Source organism: Oncorhynchus clarkii, chromosome 23 (assembly GCF_045791955.1).
Source record: "Oncorhynchus clarkii lewisi isolate Uvic-CL-2024 chromosome 23, UVic_Ocla_1.0, whole genome shotgun sequence".
In the NCBI taxonomy this organism is placed as follows: Eukaryota; Metazoa; Chordata; class Actinopteri; order Salmoniformes; family Salmonidae; genus Oncorhynchus; species Oncorhynchus clarkii.
The window spans coordinates 55,549,010-55,572,891 of record NC_092169.1 but is presented as its reverse complement, the minus strand read 5'-3'; the positions used below and the strand labels follow the sequence as shown (position 1 = coordinate 55,572,891).

Genomic DNA, 23,882 nt, shown 5'->3' with positions numbered 1-23,882 from the left:
CTGTCATCACTGGTTACTCAACCCTACACCTTAGAGACTGCTGCCCTCTGCACATAGACCTGTCATCACTGGTTACTCAACCCTGCACCTTAGAGACTGCTGCCCTCTGTACATAGACCTGTCATCACTGGTTACTCAACCCTACACCTTAGAGGCTGCTGCCCTCTGTACATAGACCTGTCATCACTGGTTACTCAACCCTACACCTTAGAGGCTGCTGCCCTCTGTACATAGACCTGTCATCACTGGTTACTCAACCCTACACCTTAGAGGCTGCTGCCCTCTGTACATAGACCTGTCATCACTGGTTACTCAACCCTACACCTTAGAGGCTGCTGCCCTCTGTACATAGACCTGTCATCACTGGTCACTTTAATTATGTTACTGCATTTTAGTCAATGCCACTCTGACATTGCTCGTCCTAATATTTATATATTTCTTAATTCCATTCTTTTACCTTTAGATTTGTGTGTATTGTTGTGAGATTGTTAGATATTACTGCACTGTTGGAGCGAGAAACACAAGCATTTTCACAACACCCGCAATAACATCTGCTAAACATGTGTATATGTGACCAATAACATATGATTTAATGGGAGTGGATCTGCCATGGAATATACATGAACATTCGTGTATTCACTGTACACATAGCTGCAGTTATCTGCTGGTACGAAAAAACTAACAGGGCAAGTCAAGGATGTTTTTTTATGTGCTCTATTGGTCGAACACAGGTGAATGTTATGAGCTTGTTGGAACCAGTCTGATCTCATGAGATTATTATTATTATTATTATTATTAGTATTATTAATATTATTATTGTTATTATTATTATTATTATTGTTGTTGTTATTATTGTTATTATTATTATTGTTATTATTATTGTTATTATTATTGTTATTATTGTTATTATTATTATTATTATTGTTATTATTATTATTATTATTATTATTATTGTTACTATTATTATTATGATTGTTATTATTATTATTGTTATTATTATTATTATTATTGTTGTTATTATTATTATTATTGTTATTATTATTATTATTTTTATTATTGTTATTATTATTATTGTTATTATTATTATTATTATTATTATTGTTATTATTATTATTGTTATTATTGTTATTGTTATTATTATTGTTATTATTATCCCATTGTGTTTTACTTCAGGTGAGCACAGCGGTCAGTCTGTTTGACCAGGCTAGAATGTTATTACAGGAGGCTGACGATGACAAGAGGATTAGAGGATTGGGTCGGTGTGACGTGATGCAGATTTACCTTGTCATGACACAATGTTGGAGAAGACTTTCAAAGACTCCTCCTCCTGATGTTTATATTATCCGAATCATTTAATCTACGTTTTGCCTAGCCTTCATTTCTCAGAGATTCCACAGAATGGGAAACCGAAAAGGCTTGGGAACCTGAAGTTACCCTTTGGAAGTGCTGGTGGAAACCGGTGTGAGGCAAGTCTGTCTGCAAGTTTGTCTGCAAGTCTGTCTGCAAGTCTGTCTGCACTTCTGTCTGCAAGTCTGTCTGCAAGTCTGTCTGCAAGTCTGTCTGCAAGGCTGCTTGGATATGCTGTAGTAGAGCTTGAATTGTTGACAAACTTACAGTTGGAATAATTCTAGACACCCTCCCTATGGATCATATTCCTGTTTATCACGTAACCGTGTTTCTGTCTTGTGTTCTCTTTCTCATCCTTTTCCTCCTCCTCTTCCTCCTCCTCTTTCTCCTCCTCTTCCTCCTCCTCTTCCTCCTCCTCTTTCTCCTCATTTTCTTCCTCCTCCTCTTCCTCCTCTTCCTCCTCCTCTTCCTCCTCCTCTTTCTCCTCATTTTCTTCCTCCTCCTCTTCCTCCTCTTCCTCCTCCTCTTCCTCCTCCTCTTCCTCCTTCTCTTCCTCCTCCTCTTCCTCCTCCTCTTCATCCTCCTCTTCCTCCTCCTCTTCCTCCTCCTCTTTCTCCTCCTCTTCCTCCTTCTCTTCCTCCTCCTCTTCCTCCTTCTCTTCCTCCTTCTCTTCCTCCTCCTCTTCCTCCTCCTCTTCATCCTTCTCTTCCTCCTCCTCTTCCGTCTTCTTCTTCTTCCAGGTGGGACAGAAGAAGTAGACAAAGACGTCAAACTCTTAAGTTGTTGTCTAACTTGTTATGAATGGATCAACAGTCTAACTTGTTATGAATGGATCAATAGTCTAACTTGTTATGAATGGATCAACAGTCTAACTTGTTATGAATGGATCAACAGTCTAACTTGTTATGAATGGATCAACAGTCTAACTTGTTATGAATGGATCAATAGTCTAACTTGTTATGAATGGATCAACAGTCTAACTTGTTATGAATGGATCAATAGTCTAACTTGTTATGAATGGATCAACAGTCTAACTTGTTATGAATGGATCAATAGTCTAACTTGTTATGAATGGATCAATAGTCTAAATTGTTATGAATGGATCAACAGTCTAACTTGTTATGAATGGATCAACAGTCTAACTTGTTATGAATGGATCAACAGTCTAACTTGTTATGAATGGATCAATAGTCTAACTTGTTATGAATGGATCAATAGTCTATCTTGTTATGAATGGATCAACAGTCTAACTTGTTATGAATGGATCAATAGTCTAACTTGTTATGAATGGATCAACAGTCTAACTTGTTATGAATGGATCAATAGTCTAACTTGTTATGAATGGATCAATAGTCTAACTTGTTATGAATGGATCAACAGTCTAACTTGTTATGAATGGATCAACAGTCTAACTTGTTATGAATGGATCAACAGTCTAACTTGTTATGAATGGATCAATAGTCTAACTTGTTATGAATGGATCAATAGTCTAACTTGTTATGAATGGATCAACAGTCTAACTTGTTATGAATGGATCAACAGTCTAACTTGTTATGTATGAATGGATCAACAGTCTAACTTGTTATGAATGGATCAACAGTCTAACTTGTTATAAATGGATCAATAGTCTAACTTGTTATGAATGGATCAACAGTCTAACTTGTTATGAATGGATCAACAGTCTAACTTGTTATGTATGAATGGATCAACAGTCTAACTTGTTATGAATGGATCAACAGTCTAACTTGTTATAAATGGATCAATAGTCTAACTTGTTATGAATGGATCAATAGTCTAACTTGTTATGAATGGATCAATAGTCTAACTTGTTATAAATGGATCAATAGTCTAACTTGTTATGAATGGATCAATAGTCTAACTTGTTATGAATGGATCAATAGTCTAACTTGTTATGAATGGATCAATAGTCTAACTTGTTATGAATGGATCAATAGTCTAACTTGTTATAAATGGATCAACAGTCTAACTTTAAAAACAAAAATAAAAATGTAATCTTTATTTAACCAGGCATGTCAGTTAAGAACACATTCTTATTTTCAATGACGGCCTACCCCGGCCAAACCCTAAACTAGACGACGCTGGGCCAATTTTGCGCCGCCCTATTGGACTCCCAATCACGGCCGTTTGTGAAACAGCCTGGAATCGACCGAGGGTCTGTAGTGACGCCTCTAGCACTGAGATGCAGTGCCTTAAACCGCTGCGCCACTCGGCAGCCCCAACTTGTTAGAAAAGGATCAACAGCCTCTTCACTAAAATGCTGTGTTGTGTCTTGTTGTTCCAGGTGGACCAGAAGATGTAGCTGAGGACGACAGGCTGACAGAAGGCTGAAGACACTAGAGAAGGTTCTCAGGTGCTTCCTCCGGGGAGGGGGGGGGGCTTGGTCCCTTGGAGCACCACCTCCAGAGCCTCACCATGTCCAAGAAGTGGCCCGGGGGGTCCGGGGGGGCTGGGGGCCGAGGCAAGATGGAGAGGGCCGATACGTTGGCGGCCCTGCAGGCTGCGAATGAAGATCTGAGGGCCAAACTCACAGACATCCAGATAGAACTACAGCAGGAGAAAAGCAAGGTGGGAGCTATAAGACACGCGTTGATTCAACATGTATTCAATCCAGGAAGTGTCATTGATTGTTAGAAGACCTCTTTGCCAAGGCCTGAGGCACTACAGGACAGGCAGTGGTTTTTTAGATTGGTGTTTTAGACATACCCTCAAGGAAGATGGAGAGGTATCAGGCTGGAGAGGTATCAGGCTGGAGAGGTATCAGGCTGGAGAGGTATCAGGCTGGAGAGGTATCAGGCTGGAGAGGTATCAGGCTGGGGAGGTATCATACCTCTCCATCTTCCTTGAAGGTATGTCTAAAACACCCATCTAAAAACCAATGCCTGTCCTGTAGTGCCTCAGGTTACCAATAAGGTCTGTGACTTTCAATATTTGAAGAGGAGGAACTTGGAAAGGAGTGAAGTCTGTCTCATGGTGGGATAAAATTATGAAACATCCATGTTACCACTCAAAGCAGCCACTGGCAGTATATTGTTTGTATTTTTATTTAACAAGGCCAGTCAGTTAAGAACAAATTCTTATTTACAATGACGGCCTACACCGGCCAAATCTGGACGACGCTGGGCCAATTGTGCGCCGCCCTATTGGACGCCCAATCACGGCCGGGTTGTGATACAGCCTGGAATGGAACCAGGGTCTGTAGTGACTCCTCTAACACTGAGATGCAGTGTCCCAGTATTCCGACAGACGTCTCTTCCCCTGTAGATTATATTTCTCTCTGCACTGAACGATCTCCTCTGTGTTAATTCATTACAGGGGCAATGTGGCGTTACTGTAGTACAGATTGGCTAATACGTATTCCTGTCTATGGTTGAGTCACAAATGGATCCCTACTCCCTCCTAAAGTACACTACTATAGGCCTTGATCCCTATGGGTCCTGTACAGGGTGCCATTTGGGAAGCAAGCCTATGTAATCTGTGCACGATAGGACCGTTTCAATGTCAGTGTGCTAGTTGACTGACAGCCTGTGGGGCTAATGGTTCGGCTGGAGGGGCATGCCTGACATGTACCCCTCATTGGCTGTGTGTTTTGATTGACAGCTTGGGGAGCTAATTGCATAGCTGAGACCGTTAATGACATGTCCATGTCATTGGCCGTGTGTGAATGCCTTGTACAGGGGAGGAGCTGGGAGTACATTAGCTAACTTTCCCCTGCTGAGTGTCTGTTTAACTTGTCAGGACATGGTTTACAGTATGAGCCCCATTCTGTCAGTCTGGCTTTAGGCTCACTGGAAAGTAAATGTGGGAAGAGACTAGCTTGGCTCCTCTGTTCGGTTACATTGACGAGGGGCACCACACCAATATCATTATGTTGTGATATGATATTATATGTTGTGAGACTTATATGAATTGTCTTGATCACATATCCCATATCTGTCCCACCAGAGTAGTGGTCACTGGTCAGTATGGTACGATGGTAACCCCGATATCTCTGAAACAGGTTTCTATGGATCTACAGCCAATCAAATCAAACTTTGTCACCTGAATACAACAGGTGTAGACCTTACTGTGAAATGCTTACTTACAATCCCTTAACCAACAATGCAGTTCAAGAAAGAGTTAAGTCAATATTTACCCTGTAAAGAAAATATATATACAGTTGAAGTCGGAAGTTTACATACACTTAGGTTGGAGTCATTAAAAGTTGTTTTTCAACGACTCTACAAATTTCTTGTTAATAAACTATAGGACATCTACTTTGTGCATGACACAAGTCATTTTTACAACAATTGTTTACAAACAGATTATTTCACTTATAATTCCCTGTATCACAATTCCAGTGGGTCAGAGGTTTACATACACTAAATTGACTGTGCCTTTAAACAGCTTGAAAAATTCCAGAAAATGATGTCATGGCTTTAGAAGCTCCTGATGGGCTAATTGACATCATTTGAGCCAATTGGAGGTGTACCTGTGGATGTATTTCAAGGCCTACCTTCAAACTCACTGCCTCTTTGCTTGACATCATGGGAAAATCTAAAGAAATCAGTCAATACCTCAGAAAAAGCCATTTCCAAACGCCTGAAGGTTCCAACGTTCATCTGTACAAACAATAGTACGCAAGTATAAACACCATGGGACCACACAGCCGTCATACCGCTCAGGAAGGAGACGCATTCTGTCTCCTAGAGATGAACGTACTTTGGTGCGAAAAGTGTAAATCAATCCCAGAACAACAGCAAGGACCTTGTGAAGATGCTGGAGGAAACAGGTACAAAAGTATCTATATCCACAGTAAAACAAGTCCTATATTGACATAACCTGAAAGGCCGCTCAGCAAGGAAGACGCAACTGCACATGGGGACAAAAATCGTACTTTTTGGAGAAATGTCCTCTGGTCTGATGAAACAAAAATAGAACTGTTTGGCCATAATGACCATCGTTATGTATGGAGGAAAAAGGGGGAGGCTTGCAAGCTGAAGAACACCATCCCAACCGTTAAGCACGGGGGTGGCAGCATCATGTTGCGGGGGTGCTTTGCTGCAGGAGGGGCTGATGCACTTCACAAAATAGATGGCATCATGAGGCTGGACAATTATGTGGGTATATTGAAGCAACATCTCAAGATATCAGTCAGAAAGTTAAAGCTTGGTCGCAAATGGGTCTTCCAAATGGACAATGATCCCAAGCATACTTCCAAAGTTGTGGCAAAATCGCTTAAGGACAACAAAGTCAAGGTATTGGAGTGGCCATCACAAAGCCCTGACCTCAATACTATAGAACATTTGTGGGCAGAACTGAAAAAGCGTGTGCGAGCAAGGAGGCCTACAAACCTGACTCAGTTACTCCAGCTCTGTCAGGAGGAATGGGCCAAAATTCACCCAACTTATTGTGGGAAGCTTGTGGAAGGCAGCCCGAAAGGTTTGACCAAAGTTAAACAATTTAAAGGCAATGCTACCAAATACTAATTGAGTGTATGTTAACTCCTGACCCACTGGGAATGTGATGAAAGAAATAAAAGCTGAAATAAATCATTCTCTCTACTATTATTCTGACATTTCACATTCTTGAAATAAAGTGGTGATCCTTAACTGACCTAAGACAGGGAATTTTTCCTCTGATTAAATGTCAGGAATTGTGAAAAAAAAGAGTTTAAATGTATTTGGCTAAGGTGTATGTAAACTTCCGACTCCAACTGTAAGTGAAAGTAACACAACAAAATAACAATAACAAGGCAATCTACAGGGGGTACCAGTACAGAGTCAATGTGCAGGGGTAGTCGAGATAGTTTGTACATGTAGGTAGGGGTGAAGTCACAATCCCCATCAAGAACCTGTGAGGAGATGAAGCACCATACCTGAAGAATGTTTCAGACAATATGATGTCACAATAAGGATACTTATCACCCACTATGCAGGTTTATTTCAGACAATATGATGTCACAATAATGATACTTATCACCCACTATGCAGGTTTATTTTAGACAATATGATGTCACAATAATGATACTTATCACCCACTATGCAGGTTTATTTCAGTCAATATGATGTCACAATAATGATACTTATCACCCACTATGCAGGTTTATATCAGACAATATGATGTCACAATAATGATACTTATCACCCACTATGCAGGTTTATATCAGACAATATGATGTCACAATAATGATACTTATCACCCACTATGCAGGTTTATATCAGACAATATGATGTCACAATAATGATACTTATCACCCACTATGCAGGTTTATATCAGACAATATGATGTCACAATAATGATACTTATCACCCACTATGCAGGTTTATATCAGACAATATGATGTCACAATAATGATACTTATCACCCACTATGCAGGTTTATATCAGACAATATGATGTCACAATAATGATACTTATCACCCACTATGCAGGTTTATATCAGACAATATGATGTCACAATAATGATACTTATCACCCACTATGCAGGTTTATATCAGACAATATGATGTCACAATAATGATACTTATCACCCACTATGCAGGTTTATATCAGACAATATGATGTCACAATAATGATACTTATCACCCACTATGCAGGTTTATATCAGACAATATGATGTCACAATAATGATACTTATCACCCACTATGCAGGTTTATATCAGACAATATGATGTCACAATAATGATACTTATCACCCACTATGCAGGTTTATTTCAGACAATATGATGTCACAATAATGATACTTATCACCCACTATGCAGGTTTGTTTCAGACAATATGATGTCACAATAATGATACTTATCACCCACTATGCAGGTTTATATCAGACAATATGATGTCACAATAATGATACTTATCACCCACTATGCAGGTTTATATCAGACAATATGATGTCACAATAAGGATAATTATCACCCACTATGCAGGTTTATATCAGACAATATGATGTCACAATAATGATACTTATCACCCACTATGCAGGTTTATTTCAGACAATATGATGTCACAATAATGATACTTATCACCCACTATGCAGGTTTATATCAGACAATATGATGTCACAATGAGGATACTTATCACCCACTATGCAGGTTTATATCAGACAATATGATGTCACAATAATGATACTTATCACCCACTATGCAGGTTTATATCAGACAATATGATGTCACAATAATGATACTTATCACCCACTATGCAGGTTTGTTTCAGACAATATGATGTCACAATAATGATACTTATGACCCACTATGCAGGTTTATTTCAGACAATATGATGTCACAATAAGGATACTTATCACCCACTATGCAGGTTTATTTCAGACAATATGATGTCACAATAATGATACTTATCACCCACTATGCAGGTTTATTTCAGACAATATGATGTCACAATAAGGATACTTATCACCCACTATGCAGGTTTATTTCAGACAATATGATGTCACAATAATGATACTTATCACCCACTATGCAGGTTTATTTCAGACAATATGATGTCACAATAAGGATAATTATCACCCACTATGCAGGTTTATTTCAGACAATATGATGTCACAATACGGGATACTTATCACCCACTATGCAGGTTTATATCAGACAATATGATGTCACAATAATGATACTTATCACCCACTATGCAGGTTTATATCAGACAATATGATGTCACAATAAGGATACTTATCACCCACTATGCAGGTTTATTTCAGACAATATGATGTCACAATAATGATACTTATCACCCACTATGCAGGTTTATATCAGACAATATGATGTCACAATAATGATACTTATCACCCACTATGCAGGTTTATATCAGAGAATATGATGTCACAATAATGATACTTATCACCCACTATGCAGGTTTATATCAGACAATATGATGTCACAATAAGGATACTTATCACCCACTATGCAGGTTTATTTCAGACAATATGATGTCACAATAAGGATAATTATCACCCACTATGCAGGTTTATTTCAGACAATATGATGTCACAATAATGATACTTATCACCCACTATGCAGGTTTATTTCAGACAATATGATGTCACAATAATGATACTTATCACCCACTATGCAGGTTTATTTCAGACAATATGATGTCACAATAATGATACTTATCACCCACTATGCAGGTTTATTTTAGACAATATGATGTCACAATAAGGATACTTATCACCCACTATGCAGGTTTATTTCAGACAATATGATGTCACAATAAGGATACTTATCACCCACTATGCAGGTTTATATCAGACAATATGATGTCACAATAATGATACTTATCACCCACTATGCAGGTTTATTTCAGACAATATGATGTCACAATAATGATACTTATCACCCACTATGCAGGTTTATTTCAGACAATATGATGTCACAATAATGATACTTATCACCCACTATGCAGGTTTGTTTCAGACAATATGATGTCACAATAATGATACTTATCACCCACTATGCAGGTTTATTTTAGACAATATGATGTCACAATAAGGATACTTATCACCCACTATTGCAGGTTTATTTCAGACAATATGATGTCACAATAAGGATACTTATCACCCACTATTGCAGGTTTATTTCAGACAATATGATGTCACAATAAGGATACTTATCACCCACTATGCAGGTTTATTTCAGTCAATATGATGTCATAATAAGGATATTTATCGTCATGGTTTATTGAAGATAAAATGATCTGGAATAATGTCTTGATTCTGCCACTGCAGATGCACGGTCTTGCAGTATAATTGATCCGTTTCATTCTAACAGACGGAGCGACTGGCGCTGGGCTCAGCAGGTGTTCAGCGTCAGTGCTCCACTCAGTCTCACTCCTAATGAATACACTCCAGTTTTATAGCTGAAAGGCAAAAAGGGCATTGTGCAACCTAACCTTCGACCCTTGTGAATAGTTGTATCTTGCAATGCAGAAATGGCTAATTTCCACTGATGGTGTTGCTATCTGCTTGGTACTGTACCTTGGAAACCACCGATGAACCAGGAACGGAAATGGTGAACAGAAATTGGGCTATTATTTTTATGTTTTTTAAGTGTGACATACAGTGCCTTGCAAAAGTATTCGGCCCCCTTGAACTTTGCGACCTTTTGCCCCATTTCAGGCTTCAAACATAAAGATATTAAACTGTATTTTTTTGTGAAGAATCAACAACAAGTGGGACACAATCATGAAGTGGAACGACATTTATTGGATATTTCAAACTTTTTTAACAAATCAAAAACTGAAAAATTGGGCGTGCAAAATTATTCAGCCCCCTTAAGTTAATACTTTGTAGCGCCACCTTTTACTGCGATTACAGCTGTAAGTCGCTTGGGGTATGTCTCTATCAGTTTTGCACATCGAGAGACTGAATTTTTTTCCCATTCCTCCTTGCAAAACAGCTCGAGCTCAGTGAGGTTGGATGGAGAGCATTTGTGAACAGCAGTTTTCAGTTCTTTCCACAGATTCTCGATTGGATTCAGGTCTGGACTTTGACTTGGCCATTCTAACACCTGGATATGTTTATTTTTGAACCATTCCATTGTAGATTTTGCTTTATGTTTTGGATCATTGTCTTGTTGGAAGACAAATCTCCGTCCCAGTCTCAGGTCTTTTGCAGACTCCATCAGGTTTTCTACCAGAATGATCCTGTATTTGGCTCCATCCATCTTCCCATCAATTTTAACCATCTTCCCTGTCCCTGCTGAAGAAAAGCAGGCCCAAACCATGATGCTGCCACCACCATGTTTGACAGTGGGCATGGTGTGTTCAGGGTGATGAGCTGTGTTGCTTTTACGCCAAACATAACGTTTTGCATTGTTGCCAAAAAGTTCAATTTTGGTTTCATCTGACCAGAGCACCTTCTTCCACTTGTTTGGTGTGTCTCCCAGGTGGCTTGTGGCAAACTTTAAACAACACTTTTTATGGATATCTTTAAGAAATGGCTTTCTTCTCGCCACTCTTCCATAAAGGCCAGATTTGTGCAATATATGACTGATTGTTGTCCTATGGACAGAGTCTCCCACCTCAGCTGTAGATCTCTGCAGTTCATCCAGAGTGATCATGGGCCTCTTGGCTGCATCTCTGATCAGTCTTCTCCTTGTATGAGTTGAAAGTTTAGAGGGACGGCCAGGTTTTGGTAGATTTGCAGTGGTCTGATACTCCTTCCATTTCAATATTATCGCTTGCACAGTGCTCCTTGGGATGTTTAAAGCTTGGGAAATATTTTTGTATCCAAATCCGGCTTTAAACTTCTTCACAACAGTATCTCGGACCTGCCTGGTGTGTTCCTCGTTCTTCATGATGCTCTCTACGCTTTTAACGGACCTCTGAGACTATCACAGTGCAGGTGCATTTATACGGAGACTTGATTACACACAGGTGGATTGTATTTATCATCATTAGTTATTTAGGTCAACATTGGATCATTCAGAGATCCTCACTGAACTTCTGGAGAGAGTTTGCTGCACTGAAAGTAAAGGGGCTGAATAATTTTGCACGCCCAATTTTTCAGTTTTTGATTTGTTAAAAAAGTTTAAAATATCCAATAAATGTCGTTCCACTTCATGATTGTGTCCCACTTGTTGTTGATTCTTCACAAAAAAATACAGTTTTATATCTTTATGTTTGAAGCCTGAAATGTGGCAAAAGGTCGCAAAGTTCAAGGGGGCCGAATACTTTCGCAAGGCACTGTAAAGCTGGGAATAGTCTCCATAATGTGAAGATGGAAATTATGGATCTGAAGAGGGTATTGACCAAACTAATAGCCCAGTAAAGATGCCTGTGATTAACAAGACAAATGACTCCTAGTGCTATTCTACCACTATACAGTAGTCTAGTCAGCCTAGTGTTAATGCTATTCTACAGTAGTCTAGTCAGCCTAGTGTTAATGATATTCTATAGTAGCCTAGTCAGCCTAGTGTTAATGCTATTCTACAGTAGCCTAGTCAGCCTAGTGTTAATGCTATTCTACAGTAGTCTAGTCAGCCTAGTGTTAATGCTATTCTACAGTAGTCTAGTCAGCCTAGTGTTAATGCTATTATACCATTATACAGTAATCTAGTCAGCCCAGTGCTCCTGAGTGAGGGGGTCAGCCCCAGTGCTCCTGGGTAAGGGGGTCAGCCCAGTGCTCCTGAGTAAGGGGGTCAGCCCAGTGCTCCTGGGTAAGGGGGTCAGCCCAGTGCTCCTGGGTAAGGGGGTCATCCCAGTGCTCCTGGGTAAGGGGGTCAGCCCAGTGCTCCTGGGTAAGGGGGTCAGCCCAGTGCTCCTGGACTCTGTGTGCTCTGCTCCAGATGAACAGCCATCTACCCCCAGTAACAGTCCACGTCAAAGAGACCATTGTGACGTCTAATGATAGACACTACTGTCTGTCTGTGTGTCTGTGGAGGCAAGGGGGTCCCTTCCCTGTTGTTTGGCTGTCTGAATGAACAATGCTCTCTGCTCTGCATGTATGACCCAAGGCATGTTTAGTTATATACTGTAGAGCAGGGTGTATGATATAACAGGTTTAGATATAGATAACAGGCTGTATGATATAACAGGTTTAGATATAGATAACAGGCTGTATGATATAACAGGTTTAGATATAGATAACAGGCTGTATTATATAACAGGCTGTATGATATAACAGGTTTAGTTAAAGATAACAGGCTGTATGATATAACGGGTTTAGTTATAGAGAATAGTATATATTATATTAGTAGTATTACTATTACAGTATACCAGTATGTAATATATTAGTAGTATTATTATTACAGTATATAATATATTAGTGTTATTACTGTATACCAGTATATATTATATCAGTAGTATTACTATTACAGTATACCAGTATATAATATATTAGTAGTATTATTATTACAGTATAACAGTATATAATATATTAGTAGTATTACTATTGCAGTACATAATATATTAGTAGTATTACATTATACCTGTATATCATATATTAGTAGTATTAGTATTACAGTATACCAGTATATACTATATTCGTAGTATTACAGTATATAATATATTAGTAGTATTATTATTACAGTATACCAGTATATAATATATTAGTAATCAAATCAAATCAAATCAAATCAAATTTTATTTGTCACATACACATGGTTAGCAGATGTTAATGCGAGTGTAGCGAAATGCTTGTGCTTCTAGTTCCGACAATGCAGTAATAACCAACAAGTAATCTAACTAACAATTCCAAAACTACTGTCTTATACACAGTGTAAGGGGATAAAGAATATGTACATAAGGATATATGAATGAGTGATGGTACAGAGCAGCATAGGCAGGATACAGTAGATGGTATCGAGTACAGTATATACATGAGGTGAGTATGTAAACAAAGTGGCATAGTTAAAGTGGCTAGTGATACATGTATTACATAAGGATGCAGTCGATGATATAGAGTACAGTATATACGTATGCATATGAGATGAATAATGTAGGGTAAGTAACATTATATAAGGTAGCATTGTTTAAAGTGGCTAGTGATATATTTACATCATTTCCCATCAATTCCCATTATTATTAATTATTAAAGTGGCTGGAGTTGAGTCAGTGTCAGTGTCAGTGTGTTGGCAGCAGCCACTCAATGTTAGTGGTGGCTGTTTAACAGTCTGATGGCCTTGAGATAGAAGCTGTTTTTCAGTCTCTCGGTCCCAGCTTTGATGCACCTGTACTGACCTCGCCTTCTGGATGATAGCGGGGTGAACAGGCAGTGGCTCGGGTGGTTGATGTCCTTGATGATCTTTATGGCCTTCCTGTAACATCGGGTGGTGTAGGTGTCCTGGAGGGCAGGTAGTTTGCCCCCGGTGATGCGTTGTGCAGACCTCACTACCCTCTGGAGAGCCTTACGGTTGTGGGCGGAGCAGTTGCCGTACCAGGCGGTGATACAGCCCGCCAGGATGCTCTCGATTGTGCATCTGTAGAAGTTTGTGAGTGCTTTTGGTGACAAACCGAATTTCTTCAGCCTCCTGAGGTTGAAGAGGCGCTGCTGCGGCTTCTTCACGATGCTGTCTGTGTGAGTGGACCAATTCAGTTTGTCTGTGATGTGTATGCCGAGGAACTTAAAACTTGCTACCCTCTCCACTACTGTTCCATCGATGTGGATAGGGGGGTGTTCCCTCTGCTGTTTCCTGAAGTCCACAATCATCTCCTTAGTTTCGTTGACGTTGAGTGTGAGGTTATTTTCCTGACACCACACTCCGAGGGCCCTCACCTCCTCCCTGTAGGCCGTCTCGTCGTTGTTGGTAATCAAGCCTACCACTGTTGTGTCGTCCGCAAACTTGATGATTGAGTTGGAGGCGTGCGTGGCCACGCAGTCGTGGGTGAACAGGGAGTACAGGAGAGGGCTCAGAACGCACCCTTGTGGGGCCCCAGTGTTGAGGATCAGCGGGCTGGAGATGTTGTAACCCTTGCGAGGGTTAACACGTTTAAATGTCTTACTCACCTCGGCTGCAGTGAAGGAGAGTCTGCATGTTTTCGTTGCAGGCCGTGTCAGTGGCACTGTATTGTCCTCAAAGCGGGCAAAAAAGTTATTTAGTCTGCCTGGGAGCAGGACATCCTGGTCCGTGACTGGGCTGGATTTCTTCTTGTAGTCCGTGATTGACTGTAGACCCTGCCAATGCTAATGTAGTAGTATTATTACAGTTTACCGGTATATAATATATTAGTAGTATTATTACAGTATACCAGTATATAATATATTAGTAGTATTATTATTACAGTATACCAGTATATAATATATTAGTAGTATTACATTATACCAGTATATAATATATTATTAGTATTATTATTACAGTATACCAGTATATAATATATTAGTAGTATTACTATTGCAGTATACCAGTATATAATATATTAGTAGTATTATTATTACAGTATACCAGTATATAATATATTAGTAGTATTATTATTACAGTATACCAGTATATAATATATTAGTAGTATTACAGTATACCAGTATATAATATATTAATAGTATTACAGTATACCAGTATATAATATATTAGTAGTATTATTACAGTATACCAGTATATAATATATTAGTAATAGTATTATTACAGTATACCAGTATATAATATATTAGTATTAGTATTATTACAGTATACCAGTATATAATATATTAGTAGTATAAGTATTACAGTATACCAGTATATAATATATTAGTAGTATTACAGTATACCAGTATATCATATATTATTAGTATTATTATTACAGTATACCAGTATATAATATATTAGTAGTATTAATATTGCAGTATCCCAGTATATAATATATTAGTAGTATTATTATTACAGTATATAATATATTAGTAGTATTATTATTACAGTATACCAGTATATAATATATTAGTAGTATTACAGTATACCAGTATATAATATATTAGTAGTATTACAGTGTACCAGTATATAATATATTAGTAGTATTATTACAGTATACCAGTATATAATATATTAGTAATAGTATTATTACAGTATACCAGTATGTAATATATTAGTATTATTATTATTACAGTATACCAGTATATAATATATTAGTAGTATTACAGTATACCAGTATATAATATATTATTAGTATTATTATTACAGTATACCAGTATATAATATATTAGTAGTATTACTATTGCAGTATACCAGTATATAATATATTAGTAGTATTATTATTACAGTATACCAGTATATAATATGTTAGTAGTATTATTATTACAGTATACCAGTATATAATATATTAATAGTATTACAGTATACCAGTATATAATATATTAGTAGTATTACAGTACACCAGTATATAATATATTAGTAGTATTATTACAGTATACCAGTATATAATATATTAGTAATAGTATTATTACAGTATACCAGTATATAATATCTTAGTATTATTATTATTACAGTATACCAGTATATAATATATTAGTATTATTATTATTACAGTATACCAGTATATAATATATTAGTATTATTATTATTACAGTATACCAGTATATAATATATTAGTAGTATTACAGTATACCAGTATATAATATATTAGTAGTATTACAGTACACCAGTATATAATATATTAGTAGTATTATTATTACTACAGTATACCAGTATATAATATATTAGTAGTATTACTATTGCAGTATACCAGTATATAATATATTAGTAGTATTATTATTACAGTATACCAGTATATAATATGTTAGTAGTAGTATTATTATTACAGTATACCAGTATATAATATATTAGTAGTATTACAGTATACCAGTATATAATATATTAGTAGTATTACAGTAGACCAGTATATAATATATTAGTAGTATTATTACAGTATACCAGTATATAATATATTAGCAATAGTATTATTACAGTATACCAGTATATAATTTATTAGTATTATTATTTTTACAGTATACCAGTATATAATACATTAGTAGTAGTATTTTTACAGTATATAATATATTAGTAGTATTAGTATTACATTATACCTGTATATAATATATTGGTAGTATTAGTATTATAGTATTCCGGTATATAATATATTAGTAGTATTACAGTATACCAGTATATAATATATTAGTAGTATTACAGTATACCAGTATATAATATATTATTAGTATTATTATTACAGTATACCAGTATATAATATATTAGTAGTATTACTATTGCAGTATACCAGTATATAATATATTAGTAGTATTATTATTACAGTATACCAGTATATAATATGTTAGTAGTATTATTATTACAGTATACCAGTATATAATATATTAATAGTATTACAGTATACCAGTATATAATATATTAGTAGTATTACAGTACACCAGTATATAATATATTAGTAGTATTATTACAGTATACCAGTATATAATATATTAGTAATAGTATTATTACAGTATACCAGTATATAATATCTTAGTATTATTATTATTACAGTATACCAGTATATAATATATTAGTATTATTATTATTACAGTATACCAGTATATAATATATTAGTATTATTATTATTACAGTATACCAGTATATAATATATTAGTAGTATTACAGTATACCAGTATATAATATATTAGTAGTATTACAGTACACCAGTATATAATATATTATTAGTATTATTATTACTACAGTATACCAGTATATAATATATTAGTAGTATTACTATTGCAGTATACCAGTATATAATATATTAGTAGTATTATTATTACAGTATACCAGTATATAATATGTTAGTAGTAGTATTATTATTACAGTATACCAGTATATAATATATTAGTAGTATTACAGTATACCAGTATATAATATATTAGTAGTATTACAGTAGACCAGTATATAATATATTAGTAGTATTATTACAGTATACCAGTATATAATATATTAGTAATAGTATTATTACAGTATACCAGTATATAATATGTTAGTAGTAGTATTATTACAGTATACCAGTATATAATACATTAGTAGTAGTATTTTTACAGTATATAATATATTAGTAGTATTAGTATTACATTATACCTGTATATAATATATTGGTAGTATTAGTATTATAGTATTCCGGTATATAATATATTAGTAGTATTACAATATACCAGTATATAATATATTATTAGTATTATTATTACAGTATACCAGTATATAATATATTAGTAGTATTACTATTGCAGTATACCAGTATATAATGTATTTGTACAGTATACCAGTATATAATATTGAATTAGTATTGTTATTACAGTATACCAGTATATAATATATTAGTAGTATTACAGTATACCAGTATATAATATATTAGTAGTATTACAGTACACCAGTATATAATATATTAGTAGTATTACAGTACACCAGTATATAATATATTAGTAGTATTATTACAGTATACCAGTATATAATATATTAGTAATAGTATTATTACAGTATACCAGTATATCATATATTAGTATTATTATTATTACAGTATACCAGTATATAATATATTAGTAGTATTATTACAGTATACCAGTATATAATATATTAGTAGTATTAATATTACAGTATACCAGTATATAATACATTAGTAGTATTATTATTACAGTATACCGGTAAATTCTGGCCCTTCTTTGGACACTGTGTTAACAACCCTCCAGGCAAGCTTCAATGCCATACAACTCTCCTTCCGTGGCCTCCAATTGCTCTTAAATACAAGTAAAACTAAATGCATGCTCTTCAACCGATCGCTACCTGCACCTACCCGCCTGTCCAACATCGCTAATCTGGACGGCTCTGACTTAGAATACGTGGACAACTACAAATACTTAGGTGTCTGGTTAGACTGTAAACTCTCCTTCCAGACCCATATCAAACATCTCCAATCCAAAGTTAAATCTAGAATTGGCTTCCTATTTCGCAACAAAGCATCCTTCACTCATGCTGCCAAACATACCCTTGTAAAACTGACCATCCTACCAATCCTCGACTTTGGCGATGTCATTTACAAAATAGCCTCCAATACCCTACTCAACAAATTGGATGCAGTCTATCACAGTGCAATCCGTTTTGTCACCAAAGCCCGATATACTACCCACCATTGCGACCTGTACGCTCTCGTTGGCTGGCCCTAGCTTCATACTCGTCGCCAAACCCACTGGCTCCATGTCATCTACAAGACCCTGCTAGGTAATGTCCCCCCTTATCTCAGCTCGCTGGTCACCATTGCATCTCCCACCTGTAGCACACGCTCCAGCAGGTATATCTCTCTAGTCACCCCCAAAACCAATTCTTTCTTTGGCCGCCTCTCCTTCCAGTTCTCTGCTGCCAATGACTGGAACGAACTACAAAAATCTCTGAAACTGGAAACACTTATCTCCCTCACTAGCTTTAAGCACCAACTGTCAGAGCAGCTCACAGATTACTGCACCTGTACATAGCCCACCTATAATTTAGCCCAAACAACTACCTCTTTCCCAACTGTATTTAATTTATTTATTTATTTTGCTCCTTTGCACCCCATTATTTTTATTTCTACTTTGCACATTCTCCCATTGCAAATCTACCATTCCAGTGTTTTACTTGCTATATTGTATTTACTTTGCCACCATGGCCTTTTTGCCTTTACCTCCCTTATCTCACCTCATTTGCTCACATTGTATATAGACTTATCTTTCTACTGTATTATTGACTGTATGTTTGTTTTACTCCATGTGTAACTCTGTGTCGTTGTATGTGTCGAACTGCTTTGCTTTATCTTGGCCAGGTCGCAATTGTAAATGAGAACTTGTTCTCAACTTGCCTACCTGGTTAAATAAAGGTGAAATAAATAGTATTATTATTACTATTACAGTATTTCTACCTATTATTTTGACCTAGTAGTGACAATATAATTTACTGCATAAATGTGTTTCATTCGGTAAAATCTTCTGTAATTACTGCATATACTGTAAAGTGTTCAGGCTTTACAGTATGTGCGATCTTCTCTGTTGGGCGTAATTAATTTAACGAATGACTGGGTCACCTATAGGACACACATGGGGTGACACCATGGCCCTCCGGCTAGACTTTCCACACGTACTGAACCATTGCAGCTCCTGCACTGCAACACTGCTGCATGGCCAGCCGGTAATAACTCACTGAGGCCTGATGACAGCCTGTATGTCATCTCATGTCAAATGGATGCTTCAGGCTCTCCGTTAGAGATACAGTTAGGTTGGGGGTTCAGCGGTATGGCCTGCTGTTCTACTGTTGATCTCAGGGAAGTCCATTTTAGGACAGACAGACAGACAGACAGACAGACAGACAGACAGACAGACAGACAGATAGATAGATATCATCGTTACTTTGAAGCTGCCAAGGCTCTCAGGGAGACTTGAGGGGCAAAGCTTGGAGGCCATATGGCTGGAGCTGTTACAAACTAATATATAGGCCTGTAGACTCTACAGACAGGGACAGGAGTTATGCTGGTTTACATGGCCTTGCTGGATGAGAGCTTAGAGTAGACAGCAGAGGATAGTTCTAACATCTGTAGACTAACAGAGGATAGTTATTACATCTGTAGACCAACAGAGGATACAGTTATAACATCTGTAGACCAACAGAGGATACAGTTATAATATCTGTAGACTAACAGAGGATAGTTATAACATCTGTAGACTAACAGAGGATAGTTATAACATCTGTAGACCAACAGAGGATAGTTATAATATCTGTAGACTAACAGAGGATAGTTATAACATCTGTAGACTAACAGAGGATAGTTATAACATCTGTAGACCAACAGAGGATAGTTATAATATCTGTAGACTAACAGAGGATAGTTATAACATCTGTAGACTAACAGAGGATAGTTATAACATCTGTAGACCAACAGAGGATACAGTTATAATATCTGTAGACTAACAGAGGATAGTTATAACATCTGTAGACCAACAGAGGATAGTTATAACATCTGTAGACTAGCAGAGGAGAGTTATAACATCTGTAGACCAACAGAGGATAGTTATAACATCTGTAGACTAGCAGAGGAGAGTTATAACATCTGTAGACCAACAGAGGATAGTTATAACATCTGTAGACTAACAGAGGATAGTTATAACATCTGTAGACTAACAGAGGATACAGCTATTACATCTGTAGACTAACAGAGGATAGTTATAACATCTGTAGACCAACAGAGGATAGTTATAACATCTGTAGACTAACAGAGGATACAGCTATTACATCTGTAGACTAACAGAGGATAGTTATAACATCTGTAGACTAACAGAGGATAGTTATAACATCTGTAGACTAGCAGAGGAGAGTTATAACATCTGTAGACCAACAGAGGATAGTTATAACATCTGTAGACAACAGAGGATAGTTATAACATCTGTAGACCAACAGAGGATAGTTATAACATCTGTAGACTAACAGAGGATAGTTATAACATCTGTAGACTAACAGAGGATACAGCTATTACATCTGTAGACTAACAGAAGATAGTTATAACATCTGTAGACCAACAGAGGATAGTTATAACATCTGTAGACAACAGAGGGTAGTTATAACATCTGTAGACCAACAGAGGATAGTTATAACATCTGTAGACTAGCAGAGGAGAGTTATAACATCTGTAGACCAACAGAGGATAGTTATAACATCTGTAGACAACAGAGGATAGTTATAACATCTGTAGACTAACAGAGGATAGTTATAACATCTGTAGACTAACAGAGGATACAGCTATTACATCTGTAGACTAACAGAGGATAGTTATAACATCTGTAGACTAACAGAGGATACAGCTATTACATCTGTAGACTAACAGAGGATAGTTATAACATCTGTAGACTAACAGAGGATAGTTATAACATCTGTAGACTAACAGAGGATAGTTATAACATCTGTAGACTAACAGAGGATACAGCTATTACATCTGTAGATCAATCCAGCCATGTAGAATGGGGAGGCAGGTAGCCTAGTAGTTAGAGCGTTGGACTAGTAACCGTAAAGGTTGCAAGATCGAATCCCCGAGCTGACAAGGTAAAAATCTGTCTTTCTGCCCCTGAACAAGGCAGTGCGGGTGTACACTGTTCCTAGGTAGGCCGTCATTGTAAATAAGAATTTGGTCTTAACTGACTTGCCTAGTTCAATAAAGGCTCAAATAAAATAAATAATGAATGTGTGAATGAATGTGTGCCAATGGTTTAATTGAGACTATCTTTAGGTCTGCCCTGGAGAAGAGAAATCACACCCCTCCCTCCCTCCCTCCCTCCCTCCCTCCCTCCCTCCCTCCCTCCCTCCCTCCCTCCCTCCCTCCCTCCCTCCCTCCCTCCCTCCCTCCCTCCCTCCCTCCCATTAGTCACTGCCTCCAATTAGTCACACCCTCCCTCCCATTAGTCACACCCTCCCTCCCATTAGTCACTCCCTCCCTCCCATTAGTCACTCCCTCCCTCCCATTAGTCCCTCCCTCCCTCCCATTAGTCACACCCTCCCTCCCATTAGTCACTCCCTCCCTCCCATTAGTCACTCCCTCCCTCCCATTAGTCACACCCTCCCTCCCATTAGTCACTCCCTCCCTCCCATTAGTCACTCCCTCCATCCCATTAGTCACTCCCTTCCTCCCATTAGTCACTCCCTTCCTCCCATTAGTCACACCCTCCCTCCCTCCTCCCATTAGTACTCTGTAATCTGTTGATTGTCTAGCCATGCATACAGTACATTGGATCCTCTGTAGTGGTCCGTTCTGGTGCAGGGCTATTTGTGGTTGGTGTGCCTGGAGCAGCACCTGTCAGTCAGTGTTAAAGTGGTGGGAGAGACTCAATATGACCCCAAATAAACCTCTGGGTTACTAGGGGGACACGTACTATGTAATATGACTTAGAGCCAGTGGGAACTCCTCTGCATGTAGGCTAGATATCAAGTCAGGAGGGGTCAGGGGGACACGTACTATGTAGTATGACTTAAAGCCAGTGGGAACTCCTCTGCATGTAGGCTAGATATCAAGTCAGGAGGGGTCAGGAGACACGTACTATGTAGTATGACTTAGAGCCAGTGGGAACTCCTCTGCATGTAGGCTAGATATCAAGTCAGGAGGGGTCAAGGGGACACGTACTATGTAGTATGACTTAGAGCCAGTGGGAACTCCTCTGCATGTAGGCTAGATATCAAGTCAGGAGGGGTCAGGGGGACACGTACTATGTAGTATGACTTAGAGCCAGTGGGAACTCCTCTGCATGTAGGCTAGATATCAAGTCAGGAGGGGTCAGGGGGACACGTACTATGTAGTATGACTTAGAGCCAGTGGGAACTCCTCTGCATGTAGGCTAGATATCAAGTCAGGAGGGGTCAGGAGACACATACTATGTAGCCAGTGGGAACTCCTCTGCATGTAGGCTAGATATCAAGTCAGGAGGGGTCAGGGGGACACGTACTATGTAGTATGACTTAGAGCCAGTGGGAACTCCTCTGCATGTAGGCTAGATATCAAGTCAAATCAAACTTTATTTGTCACATGTGCTGAATACAACACGTGTAGACTCTACCGGGACATATTATATTTCACGTATTTACAAGCCCTTAACCAACCGTGCAGTTCAACAAAGAGTTACGAAAATAATGACCAAGTAGACTAAAATAAAAAGCAACAATAAAATAACAATAACGAGGCTCTATACAGGGGGTATCTGTACTGAGTCAGTGTGGAGGCTCTTTACAGGGGGTATCTGTACTGAGTCAGTGTGGAGGCTCTATACAGGGGGTATCTGTACTGAGTCAGTGTGGAGGCTCTATACAGGGGGTATCTGTACTGAGTCAGTGTGGAGGCTCTTTACAGGGGGTATCTGTACTGAGTCAGTGTGGAGGCTCTATACAGGGGGTATCTGTACTGAGTCAGTGTGGAGGCTCTATACAGGGGGTATCTGTACTGAGTCAGTGTGGAGGCTCTTTACAGGGGGTATCTGTACTGAGTCAGTGTGGAGGCTCTATACAGGGGGTATCTGTACTGAGTCAGTGTGGAGGCTCTTTACAGGGGGTATCTGTACTGAGTCAGTGTGGAGGCTCTATACAGGGGGTATCTGTACTGAGTCAGTGTGGAGGCTCTATA

At 37.8% G+C, this 23,882-nt stretch overlaps 1 protein-coding gene across 1 annotated transcript in view; it reads left to right on the top strand.

Annotated features, from left to right (window-relative positions):
- The first annotated feature begins 3,780 nt into the window (after positions 1-3,780).
- LOC139381128 (janus kinase and microtubule-interacting protein 3-like) overlaps positions 3,781-23,882 on the top strand; it is a 73,798-nt gene continuing 53,696 nt past the window's right edge. Inside the window, exon 1 of the mRNA XM_071124440.1 lies at positions 3,781-3,933. Within this exon, the coding sequence (XP_070980541.1) occupies positions 3,781-3,933 (153 nt within the window). The remainder of the gene's footprint in view (positions 3,934-23,882) is intronic.